The sequence below is a fragment of the Podarcis raffonei genome, chromosome 1, assembly GCF_027172205.1.
Source record: "Podarcis raffonei isolate rPodRaf1 chromosome 1, rPodRaf1.pri, whole genome shotgun sequence".
NCBI classification, from domain to species: Eukaryota; Metazoa; Chordata; class Lepidosauria; order Squamata; family Lacertidae; genus Podarcis; species Podarcis raffonei.
In genome coordinates this window covers 105,866,474-105,878,708 of record NC_070602.1, presented here as the reverse complement: position 1 = coordinate 105,878,708, position 12,235 = coordinate 105,866,474, and the positions used below count along the sequence as shown (strand labels likewise).

The 12,235-nt window shown below is 40.6% G+C and overlaps 1 protein-coding gene across 9 annotated transcripts in view; it reads right to left on the bottom strand.

Moving 5' to 3' along the window:
* Positions 1 to 5,631: 5,631 nt before the first annotated feature.
* The window catches only part of PKP4 (plakophilin 4), a 93,517-nt gene continuing 86,913 nt past the window's right edge, over positions 5,632 to 12,235 (bottom strand). For 6 of the 9 annotated variants that reach the window (XM_053407494.1, XM_053407529.1, XM_053407523.1 and 3 more), the window contains 5 exons: positions 11,744 to 11,828; positions 11,496 to 11,613; positions 10,485 to 10,616; positions 9,694 to 9,767; positions 5,632 to 6,692 (listed from right to left, as the gene is read on the bottom strand). In XM_053407494.1, coding sequence (XP_053263469.1) covers positions 6,444 to 6,692; positions 9,694 to 9,767; positions 10,485 to 10,616; positions 11,496 to 11,613; positions 11,744 to 11,828 — 658 coding nt within the window. In that variant the 3' untranslated portion in view covers positions 5,632 to 6,443. The remainder of the gene's footprint in view (positions 6,693 to 9,693; positions 9,768 to 10,484; positions 10,617 to 11,495; positions 11,614 to 11,743; positions 11,829 to 12,235) is intronic. The other 3 variants (XM_053407501.1, XM_053407509.1, XM_053407484.1) reach the window with 2 other exon arrangements.

The following is a 12,235-nucleotide window of genomic DNA, read 5'->3' as shown; positions in this document are numbered from 1 at the left end:
AGAACACTTACCAATATAATAGCTGAAGAGTGAAAATTCTTACCGGCTTGCTACAAGAATCCTAAAGAAAACTGACCATTTTGTACACAATAGGTAAAGTCTTAAGAGTACCATCAGTGCTTTAAAAAAGAAAAGAAAAAGGCATTTGTACTCACCCTCAAGATGTTACAGTTAAGTGCCATGCTTTTAAAATTTGGGGTGTGTGTGTGTTGGTATTATGTACCCTTGAGTACCCCCAGAAAAAAGCACTGGTATCATAGGGTGGTTTTGTTTTTGTTTTGCATGCATTACTGAATGCAGTGTGTACCCCCCATGTACCAATGCTTTCAGTCCCCAGTGTTTTTGTTTCTTTGTGCTGAAACATGTTTCCACAAGCAGATTAGACAATGTACAAGCCTTGCATGCAGAAGGTCTAGATCCAGTCTCTAGGATCAGACCAAAGCAGAATAGCCTGCTGGAAGTTCTGGAGAGCTGCTGCCAGAGTAGACCACACTGGGCTAGATGGATTTTATTTTTAAAATAAAAGCTTATTCCATACAATTTTGGCGAGAGTTTCTTTATATTCTTGCACTGTATAACACATCCTATTTAATATAAATTAGACTGATCAAATTTCCTTTTTTTTAATTGGGGGAGGGGAGGGATATGGTTTGTGGGTAGACAGGGAAAGCTATTAACTTCTATCTGCCTGAAGTGGCCTTTGATTCCGTGCCAACAATAGGAATGTTATCAGCTTTATGTGGACAGATTTTGGCTCTCATAATTGCTCCCTTTGTCAGGTAATGGCAAGGTGAGTAGTTTTGCTAATGCCCTCTGACTTCATGCTTCTAAACAGAACAATAATCAAATTTATTTGTGATGTGTGTTGGGGAGAATGCAAGTACAAGGAAGCTTCCTGTGTTTGTTCCTATGTAGATGTGAGGTGCAAGTTTGTGCGAAGCAGCCTTCACTGCAAACAAACAGCAAGCTGATAAAATCAGCACATAACATAGCTCCACCTTACAGACACACCTGCTCATTCTCACTTTGAGTTGCAGCCTCTGATCTTCCCACTTGACTCCAATATCTCACAATTACTTCTAGTTGCAGTTGTCCCTATGTACAGTATGTTAACTTTGGTCCTTTGTCAACTCTTCAGACCCAGCCTCTATGTGTTGTACACTATTACAATGCACAAAATGCCCACTCTTCCATTTTTAACACCCAGGTCAAAAGACCTAGGCCAATTCTCAAGACTGCATGAAAGCTCACATAATAACTGCAGTGTAATGCAAAGTTTGAGACCTTTGCCAATTCTCTCTATTCAGTTTGTGATGTTTTCCTGAAGAACAAGTGATTACTTGTTGATGTTGTAAAACCTTTAAATGCTGGCCATAATGAAAAAGTAGTTTGCTAATCAAGGCCTACATTTTATATAAGAATGCTGTTCTTTTTATTAGTTCGGCGTTCTCCATTATATTAGTAATAGTGCAACCTTCATTTATTTCAATGAAACAGCAGCCTCTTTTCTTTCTACTATTTCTTTTTAAAACATGTCACAAACAACCTAGTACAGAAAACCTACTGAGCTTGGCAGGCTTGGAAAACTTCCAGGGACTTTAATGAAACTGAATAGGTTTTGCTCAGATAAAAATACAGAAGATACTTTTAACATTATTTGAAAGTATTCATGACTTGGCAGGTGTTTACATTTAGCTGGCTGCTACAGACTCCTGCTAACAAACCAGAGATGTATTAAAACTGAGAGAGCGAGATTACGTTACATGGAAAAATCCTTCAGCTTTTATACCGCTGGCTCTAAAAAGTGTCCTCTAGATCTTTGAACTGTAGGTGCTCCCCATCAAAACAAAAATGTACAATTACTGAGCATATCTAGATGAGCCATACAAATAAAGTTAGTGCAAGGTAAATGCAATGGGCAGGATCTAAGGTCATCTCAATGTTCACACAATGGGATTTGCCCTTTTGTTCCGCCCCGCTGCAGCACACCCCAGAGCAGATTTTGGGGGTGTGCATGGGGCTCCCGGAGGGAAAGAGCAGAAGGGGAAGTATGACTGGTACAAGTGGGAAACCACCACTGGGTATCACCCAACATATTTAGAGAAGCAAGAATAACTTCTGCCCAGACCAAAGGAGGATCTGGGAAGGATATCTAGAGCACAAAATAAAGTCTAGCTAGATATGTTGTGCTGCTTCAGCAGAATGTGATACCTGCTTGAATTTCTCCCCACCCCAACACACTTTTTTTTTAAAGCCTCTCAAGTAGCTACACACACACACACCAAGCAGAAAATGGGTGTATCCAAGGTCTAATAAGACAGAAGCAGGAAAAGGGGAGGGAGAAACAGTAGCTCTTCAGGACCCCAGAGATTCCTGTTGCCACTATCCAAACTTATCAATCACAGCTCCAACGTCATTCATTGGTTTAAAAACAATGATAGGCAGGAGCAGCCAGGCTTTTTCATTTCACATAAATGGTTTAGAAGGGTACAAATTTTGCTTCATGACTTTTCTCCTAGGAGGACCAGAGATGCTTACAAGAAAGAAAGAAAGAAAGAAAGAAAGAAAGAAAGAAAGAAAGAAAGAAAGAAAGATTTGAGTCTGGGAGCCCTGCGTGGGGGACCAATGAAAGCCTTCACAGACACCATGGCACCCATAGGTGCCAAGATGGTGACCCCTGGTCTATACTGTGGTGGCAGATGGAATTGTATTTTTTGTTTTGTTTTAATGTTTATTGTTTGGGTTCTTGTAGCTTTGATCATTGTGACCTGTCCTATGATTGTTTAATGATGGGTGGAGTATATATTTTACAAATAAGTATTAGCAAGGGAAAGGGGAGGAAACATGGAGCCTATGTTTCTTGGAAACAACCATGTTTCTCCAACGATGTGTAGTTCTGACCTTCCATAGCAACAGAGGATTATGCAATCAAATCTTTTCAGTGCAATTCAGGGCAGGCAAATACATTATTTTAATTCAGAGTGGCTATGGCTTACAGCAGAGAGAGAGTTGTGTAAGAGAGAACATTTGTCTATAACACTTTGTCTATTAAGTCTACGTCATGAGGTTACAGAGAAAGGTCTTCTTGCAGCTGTGAAAGCCCCTTCCTCTGGAAGCCTCCAAATGTTGGCTAATTCGCACACCCCTGCACCATATTTCCACCACATAATTTCACTGTGAATGCACAAAATTGCTTCCCTTTTACCATCCTAACATCCTAATTTCCAGAGAAGCGTCTCCCCACTCCAAAGGCTGTCAAGCTCAAGCAACTCCTTTTCATCAGTGTAATTGTTCCCACTGGCGAGGTCAACTTACACTTGCAAGCTTAACTTGCTGACCTGACATTAATCCTGCATTAATTAAAAAGAAAGAAAAGAGGGGGGATAAAACATGCCAAACAGGAATAAATGGAAACTCGCCATTACATTTCATTTGCATAATTAAAGCTCCATAATCTAGAAAGTGCATAAATTATGAGACCAAGCGGAAAAAAAGAGAAGACAGACGCACACAAAGTAAGCAAACACTGAAACACGACAGAACAGCTTGAGGGCAACAGGCCAAGCAGTTTTTGCACCAAAAAAGGAGAAATCTCTGGAGAGGTTCCCTGATGGAACAGCATGCCGAATCTATAAGGCTGTTTCCGCCCCCCCCCCCACCAATCAAGCTATATGGGGGTTACAAGCAACTCATTGATTTTGGCAGCATCACTTTTGCTGATGATGCTAGCCTAGTGTGATCAAAATGGTAATTGGCAGCCTCCACATGGCTTATAGGTGTTAAGAGATGTTGGTTCCATGTTCTTGACACTTGTAAAACCCTCATCTTAAATGAATAAGTGTAAACATTAGATTTGTGACCAAAAGCGTAAGGATATTTAATACTACTATATTATAAATGAATGAAATGCCCTAGCACCCTTCAGCTCATTTCTTATTAGCAACCTGACATCATCCAGATGTTTTCAACTGCAACCCCCATCAGCCCCAGCCAGAATTCAATTTCCCCCAAAACATTCTCCTAGAATTAGTAATTTACCATGTTTTTCTCAAACCTTGAAGTGTCTCAGAGATTCTCATATTCTGAACTCAGGAAGGAGCATAGCTCAATGCAGTGTTTCTCAAACTTTGGTCCCCAGCTGTTGTTGGACTACAACTCCCATCAGCCCTGACCTGCTAGCTATGGATGATGGGAGTTGTGGTCCAGCAACAGCTGGGGACCAAAGTTTAAGAAACACTAGCTCAGAGTATCAGATGCAGAGGGAGAGCGCTGCTTTGTACACTTCAGGTCTCAGGTTCAACCTCTGGCATCTTCAGGTAGGGCTGGGGGAACCTGAGGGACCTTGCCAGGAAGTGCAGAAAATACTGACCTAGATGGACTACTGGTATGATTCAGTATAAGGCAGTTTCCTATGTTCCATAATGCCCCAGTCTGCAAGCACATACAATACCTCTGGCTGCTCTCCGGTAAATGGCATTAACACTGAGAATCTGTTATTGTTGGCCAGGTCAAAAAATGAATCAGCTGTCTAGCAATATAGGAGGTGCATCTTTTGGAGGCGAAGCAAGACATGGGGCAGAGCCAGAGGTTTTATCTTGGACCTTCATACGGAAGGCAGCAATTCAAGAAGCTAGCATCCAGAAAAAACCAGCACTGATGTATATGTGGCGTTATCCTCTGAAATAATCAACCTTTGGAGCAAAGCATTCCACAGAAAGGTGCCTTTGTCATGCCAAAAACGGATACAAAAGGCTTGGCCTGAAGACATAGGGTGAGGCAACCTGCTGATGCTACTGGAGGTCTAGGTGTGGTCAGTATTTGGGTGGGAAATTGCCAGTGCCACCTATGCATGCCACTTTGAGTTCCCATGAAATTAAGGTGTAATATAAACGGAATTTGCTGTTTTCTACTTGTCTCAAAGATTGGTGTGCTCTACAACAATAATGTCTCAGAGATTATGGGGAAGAATACAAGTATTGTTAATAAATAAATAAGAATAGGTAGAGAGCTGATAATTACCCCTTGCAAGCCTGAAAATAAGATACGTTTTATCTCTTGGTGCACCCCCTCTGTGCTTTTAAAGGCTTTAATGGGTTCCACCTATGGAATAACACTAACAAACAGATGCAGATAAAGCAATATAAATACGCCCAAGTTAATGAGTATTGTGGTCTAAATATTTAGCAATTATCAATGGGCCAGGAGGAAACTGAATGCAATTAATTAACGCTCAGTTATGAAAGCACAATAAATCAAGAGGGATGTGAGCCAGCTGGACAGATTACTTACAAAATATTCTGTAAAAGGAATTTATATCTACTTTATTCTGCGTCTTTTCATTTCCCCCCCAAAGGGAATATAAACCGTGAAAGGTACTGGCTTCATGAGTACTGTGGAAATGAAAAGAAGACAAGAAAGTGCATAATTTTATGTTTTGGTATGCCAGCTTGACAAATAAGAAATAGATGAACTTCACAAAAATAAGAAAATGGTAGAAATGCCTGGAAATATATATATATGTGTGTGTATAGATATATATTTAACCTGATTCTACAACTCACAATGAGCATACACATCTGTTGTATTTGTTCCTTAACAGTAAACACAGAAAACGAAGAATGAGCAGGGATCTACTTTCCATGGATGAGACGTCCACATTTATTTCCCCTCCCCCCATAGGCATAAAAAATGGCAGTGAAGTACTCTGTGAATGAGGCAGGGGATAAGAAAAGTGCAGATATACTGGACCAGAGGTTTGTGCTTCAAAATTACACCGTTCATTTTTAAAAACAAAATGATATTTATTTATAACATTTCCTTGTATGATCCCTCTTCCTTTTCCCCCTCCTCTCTCTCTTTAAAAGATGTCAGCTTTTGAAATCAGTTTTAAAATGACGCACGGCATTACAAATGATGGCACTTCCAACCAATGTGGCGTTTCCATATTTACACCAACTGAAAATAAATTTACAAGACATGATAGCATATAATCTTGACATTTAGTAACAGCAGTAAAACAAGAAGGGCATCCATATATTTTTTTTCTGTACAAACTATGAGAACAAGACTTTTATTCACATTTTCTTTTTTTTAAAAAAAAATTATATCTGTAATTTGTTCTGACCTACACATTTCCCAAAGCCGTTTCCCCTCAATTCTCAAACCTTTCGTCACATTGCCCACACCTTCACCAGACTATAGGAACTACAAGTAATTAGATCTAACATCTAAACAGAGTAAAAGTTCTCCCTTTCCAATTTCCTCTTCCAAATTTTCTCCCATCTTCAAAGATAATCCCCTTTAGGGGGGGGAAAAACAACCTCTTCCTTGTTTCCTTCTTTGCAATTCACTTCCACATTTTCCCCTCAAAACAGCAAACCCATAACTCAATCGCTTTTCAAAAAAAGTTAGAAAGATATGTTTCTGTTCGTGATTTTCTAATGCTACACCCAAGAGTCAGGTGACCCAGGGTATTGTTCTGCTCTATAGGAAGGTCGTCTGGTGGAATAAAAGTCTACATAGTTTGTGGCTGATTTCAGTCCATACTGTGTTGTGTAATCTGTAGCAGATGGGAAGTGAACTCGGTCATCAAAATATGGGTCCTCATAGCTATGTGGAGACTGCAAATATAACCTGTATGCATCATAGTTCTTTCTGTTGGAATCATCTTGACTGTAGTACAACTGCTGATGCTGTTGAAAAAGCAAAAAGAAGGGAAGGAAAAATACCTCAGTTGATCTATGTATAGTTGTAGTAGCAATTTATCCATTCACATGAACGTGAGGTGTGCGGCAACATTTTTGCACATAGAAAGAAAGCCTTTTGTAAAACCATTCTCAAAGTTCTTTAGTTTCTTTCAGACCCATATTTCCATGAGGGGGGGGAATGGGGATGTGTATGTGAGTGGGGGAGGACAGGAAATAAATGTAGTAGTCTGGAAAAGGACATGGCTATCTAGGTATCAAGGAAAGGAATATACCACACTGCAACGTTTTGTTGCAGGCTCCATTGTATAATCACCAATTGTTCTACAACTAGTATGGCCTATGTTGCATGTGTAAGAGGATGAATTTCTATTTCTTGGTACAATTTTATCTTTCGGCAATTCTGATTATGCCCAAGGTATCTTTAAGAATCTGACTTGTTCTTTTCCTATTCTGTCCTCTGAGTCTTCCCAATTCTTACAAATATTATGTCAACATCTGAACAAACTTTTAGGAGTGAAGACAGGTGTAAAGTAAAGGACTCCCAATCAAGCTGATCTGTTGTTTCCCCAGCTCTTACATCAGGGGCCCTTGCTGCTGTGGCACTTCATCAGCCTCCTCTTGGTAGAAGATACTTATACTGTTGTTTATTTTTTTGGCCTTTTTTCATTCTTCCCTAATTGCAATTCTTGTTGTGCTGTTGACTTTCTAATTTTACACCCCTAAACACTTGCACTTCTTTAAGAATGCATAATTAGTTATTCCTGGGTGAGGAAACGATTCATTTGCATTTATCACAGCACATAATTTGCAAATGTTGCTTATAGATTTACAGTCTGAAGATGTTTTGCATGCCACTATGGTGTAACCCTGTGTCCTTTGTTCAGTTCCTGTCTAAAACTTGTTATAGATCCTTGACACAAATGTTCACTTAACATTTTTCATTTTGCTGTATAGTTCTTTAAACAAACAAACAAACAAAAAACTTCAGGAATATACCGTATTTTTCACTCTATAACACGCACCCGACCATAACACGCACATAGTTTTTAGAGGAAGAAAACAAGAAAAAAAACATTCTAACGAAACAGCGGATGTATGATTTTTGTGGTTCATGCTGTGGCCACAGACATGTGATCTGACGGTGAGTTTGGGGTAGCCCAATGCAAAAATCCTGAGAATCCATCTGAACCCATGCTTTGTAACCACGTTTTTGCACCACTGTGGCCCCAGGCAACAGTGGGTGCGTGATTTTTTTGGTGCAAGCTGTAGCCATGGACATGCTATGTGATCTGATGGTGAATTTGGGGTGACCCAGTGCAAAAATCCTGAGGATCCATGTGGATCTGTGCTTTGTAACCACGTTTTGAGTGGGGAGGGAAGGAAAAGCACTCAAGGGACAAGGGACACGCGTGGGGTGGGTGGAGAAGGATGCTGTTAATAATGCAGAAGAGGGGTATAAGAGGAGAAGGCTCCTCTCCCCTCCCGCTTTGCTCCTTTAAAGAAGCAGGCTCTCTGTCCCTCTCTCCTCCCCACTCAGCGGCTCTTCTCCCGCTTTGCTGTTTCAAAGCGAGCCACGGAGGAGGGAAGGAAGGGGAACCATGGATCTTCTGCTCACGACTGCAGCAGATCCCCCCGCCATCCGTAGGCATTCGCTCCATAACACGCACAGACATTTCCCCTTACTTTCTAGGAGGAAAAAAGTGAGTGTTATGGTGCAAAAAATACGGTAACTTTGACTTCTCCATGTTTTCTTGCATTAGTTGCCCAATCCTTTGTGTTTATCTCTTAAAAATCCTAGTACAGTGGTACCTCAGATTACAGACACTTCAGGTTACAGACTCCGCTAACCCAGAAATAGTACCTCAAGTTAAGAACTTTGCTTCAGGATGAGAACAGAAATCATGTGGCGGCAGCGGGAGGCCCCATTAGCTAAAGTGGTACCTCAGGTTAAGAACAGTTTCAGGTTAAGAACAGACCTGCAGAACAAATTAAGTTCTTAACATGAGGTACCACTGTACTGAAATCAATAAAGCCATAAACTGGTGAGCAGTCTGGAATCTCAGGGAAGAATCCAACTGGGGTCTTTGCACTTTTTGAAATGCTTTGAAATGCTTTTGATCCAGAAGAGGAGGGGAGATATATCTAATCTATCTCTCTGTCTCTATGTATCTATCTCTATATTTGCCAAGTTCCCCTTCCCTATTGCCACTTTTCACTTTGTTCTAGTGAATCCCCAACTTTCTAGAGCTGATTTTCGGGGACTGCTAGGGGATGCAGGGGAGAGGGAAAACTTCCTCTTCTGTTAGCAGTTGCCTCTGTAGGATGAAAAGCTCTTCTGCAAGTGCAAGAGGACCAGATTGGAATCTACCGTAAATCTGCTGAGTTTGGGTATGTCAAAGAATTTTGTGCAAACAAACCAGCAATGCCCACGTGGCCACTAGACACTGAAGACAAGTGGGAGACAGCAGGGCTGCACAACTGGTGACCCACCAAGATGAACAGAGCTCACTAGCCACATTTGACAGGTATCTGACATCCCCCCAGTTGTTCATGCAGCAAAATAGGAAGTTTATTGAATCTGGTGGTGGGCTGCCGGGTTCAGCAGCTTAATAGATTACAAGTTGTACAGGCCTGTGGTGGAGAAAGTGTGATCCAAAAGGGTATATTAAAAGGGAAATGCGGAAGGCTGTGTAGTACACTGCAGTTTTATTTCATAGAAAATAAGAAAAAATAATATTCCAAAATAAGATTTGTATGGAATGGGATAAGATGGAGCCTTGCTTTACTACTGCACTGCAGTTGCAGTGTTGAGAACCATAATCCAGGCACCATAGCATTCTGAGTTGATTGCCTGAAGTTAGAAAGTTACTTTAGGCAGCAGGAATCCATCAATGAAAATGGTTTAAAAGCCATTAGGTTAAAGGAAAATGCACTCTCTCCTGGTGATCAATATGGTCATTTTTTAAATTAAGATTTCAGCTTTTACCTGCAGACGCCTATTTTGGTCTCTTGCTGGTGAAGAATAGGAACTGATATAAATTGGCGAAGGCTTGCTGGACCCTGTGGGAAAACGGCAACAGAGTATTAAAAGCAATATTTGATTTGCTCAGGTGTCATGCTGGGCTGATTTTCACACTTCGGTGAAAGAGGAACAGAACTGTATGATATATATCAATAAAGGATCCCAATATTTCCCACCTTGGGGGAGGCTACAAGAGCAAGGTCAGGTTCTGACCACAACAACCACCTCTAGAAACAGACACCTGGATATCCAGCCTTATGGAGCACATTTGACTTCAGTGGTTTATTTGGATGCATATAATTTGTGCTTCTCTCTGCTGAAACCTGACTTGCAGGTTCCACCCCCTCCTCAGACATCTCGGCTGTATAATGATGCTATGCTTCATGACAGAAGGAAGACGAAAGGAAGGAGGCAGAGAGTCCCTTAGCGAGAATTGCTTGCTGCTGAATTTGGGTTATAACCTGTGATGCGGCGAAATGTTTTTGCCAGCATTCATAAGATAAGCGTGTGTTTCTTGAAAAGTAGTATGCAATAAAATATTTTACAGACAGGTTTAAATATGTGCTTGAATAACACTCATTACTTTTTGATGTTATTCTATTGCTACTATGAATATGATCTGACCCTCTTTGCTTTCACTGCATGACATGTTGTTTTTTTCTCATTCAGAACATGCTTTTTTTTTTTTTTTTGGTAAGCAAGAAGTTTAAAAATTATGTACCAAGCTTTCATTTTCCATCTCACTGGTCCCTTACCAGTATACATATCTTTATGTGCAATCCCATCACCTTGGCTATTGTAATACTGCATAGAAGTTTGGGTCCTATCATATTCGGAACGAGGGTCTCTAATTCCTAATAGCGCTGGTGATGAAGATGTGCTTCCAACTGGGGAAAAGAAGGTGAAAGAGAAGAAAGGAGAGGGAAAGAGACAGGGAGAGAGAAAATCAGTGCCAGACAAAAGGGTTAGGAAAAAGTAGAGGGTTCTTCGGAACTGCTTTGTAATAATAGGCTTTCGGACATGTAGGAAAAGCAGCAATAAATGTAATTCCTTAAAACATTCATATAGAATCTCTAAAAGAGCTGCAACACCTTAAAGTTGAGAGTTAATATTCATTAGAGTGTTTGGCCAAGATTGTGAAGAGTCAGGCAATGTGTATAAATCTATGTTTTTAGGATACAGTAGCTATATGGGCCTACTATTCTCTTCCCACCCCCTACCCCTGATATGCAGGTAGCTTCCCATTTACACTGAGGTTCCGGGCTCAAATGCACATACACGAAATCGTGTAAATTGGGAGTACCCTGGAGAGTCCTCCTGGTTCGGGAGGAGACCTACCCCAGAGCCAGAAGAGGATCTTCCCCCAAGAGAGCCAGAGGGGCAAAGGGGTTTGCTCAGCTAACGCGCAGGGAACCTTTTTCCTCACCATGAACTACAGTACCACAGCTTTCCATGGAAGACCCTATCTTCTTAAATTAATACTGTTTAGGCCTGTTTGTAAATATCGTCTCTTTGTACATCACAGAGGCAGGGTGCCTAAGTGCTGTGGAGGGTGGAATATCTGGTTAAAAATGTATAGACTGTTCGTTGAACTCTGTCATACCAAAAACCAGTCTGATGGCTTCAACTATATATGAGAAGAATATGCTTGAAGTAAAAAACTGAGAATGAGCCTCCAAAGGTTTTTAAAAGGAGTGAACAAGAGCTGATCGGGGAAATTAACATCTAATCTGGCCACATACAAAGGGAAAGGTTTATTAACTGACCGGACTGAATGATAGGCGACATTTGTTGATTTGTTGTAGACAAGGAGGGATGTGACTTGAATCTGTCACGCTCAAGTGTTGACACTGGGGTAATAAAATGATTTTGATTCCAACCATCCTGTGGAACAAGAAAAAGGAGGTCATATGAAAAATGAATGACATTTCATTAGAAGAACTAGTTTAGATTTCATTGTGGAATTGCATCTTGATGAATACTAATTTTTGTATGAACAGCTTTTATGTGTTACCTTCTTGTAAATGCTGCGGAGATCACGATATTGCCATAATGTGTTCAGCACCTGGGCTGCTGCCTTGACAACCTTCAGTGATGACCTGAGACGTAAAAAAGTTTACATTTAGTGTACAATATTACTAGACATGCACATACTACACAAATAGAATTGCTTCTTCTCATGAGAATTATTTTGTAGGGTTCCACAGCTTTGAGTATTATTTACCATGCTATTTAACATTTACATTAAACTACTGGGTGAAGTAATCTGGGTATTTGGAGCCTGGTGTCACTGATATATTGATGACACCCAGTTTTGTTTGTTCTTTTTCTTGGATCCAGGTGTGATGGTGATCTCTCTGAATGAGTGCTCAAAATCAGTGATGTACTGGATTAGGACGAATTAGCAAATTCATTGCAGGCAAAGAGATATGTGATGATGGTGGCTCATTTAGTTGCCCAGATGGATGAAAATAAGCGTTTGGAGGGGGCTGGCTTTGCATTCCCC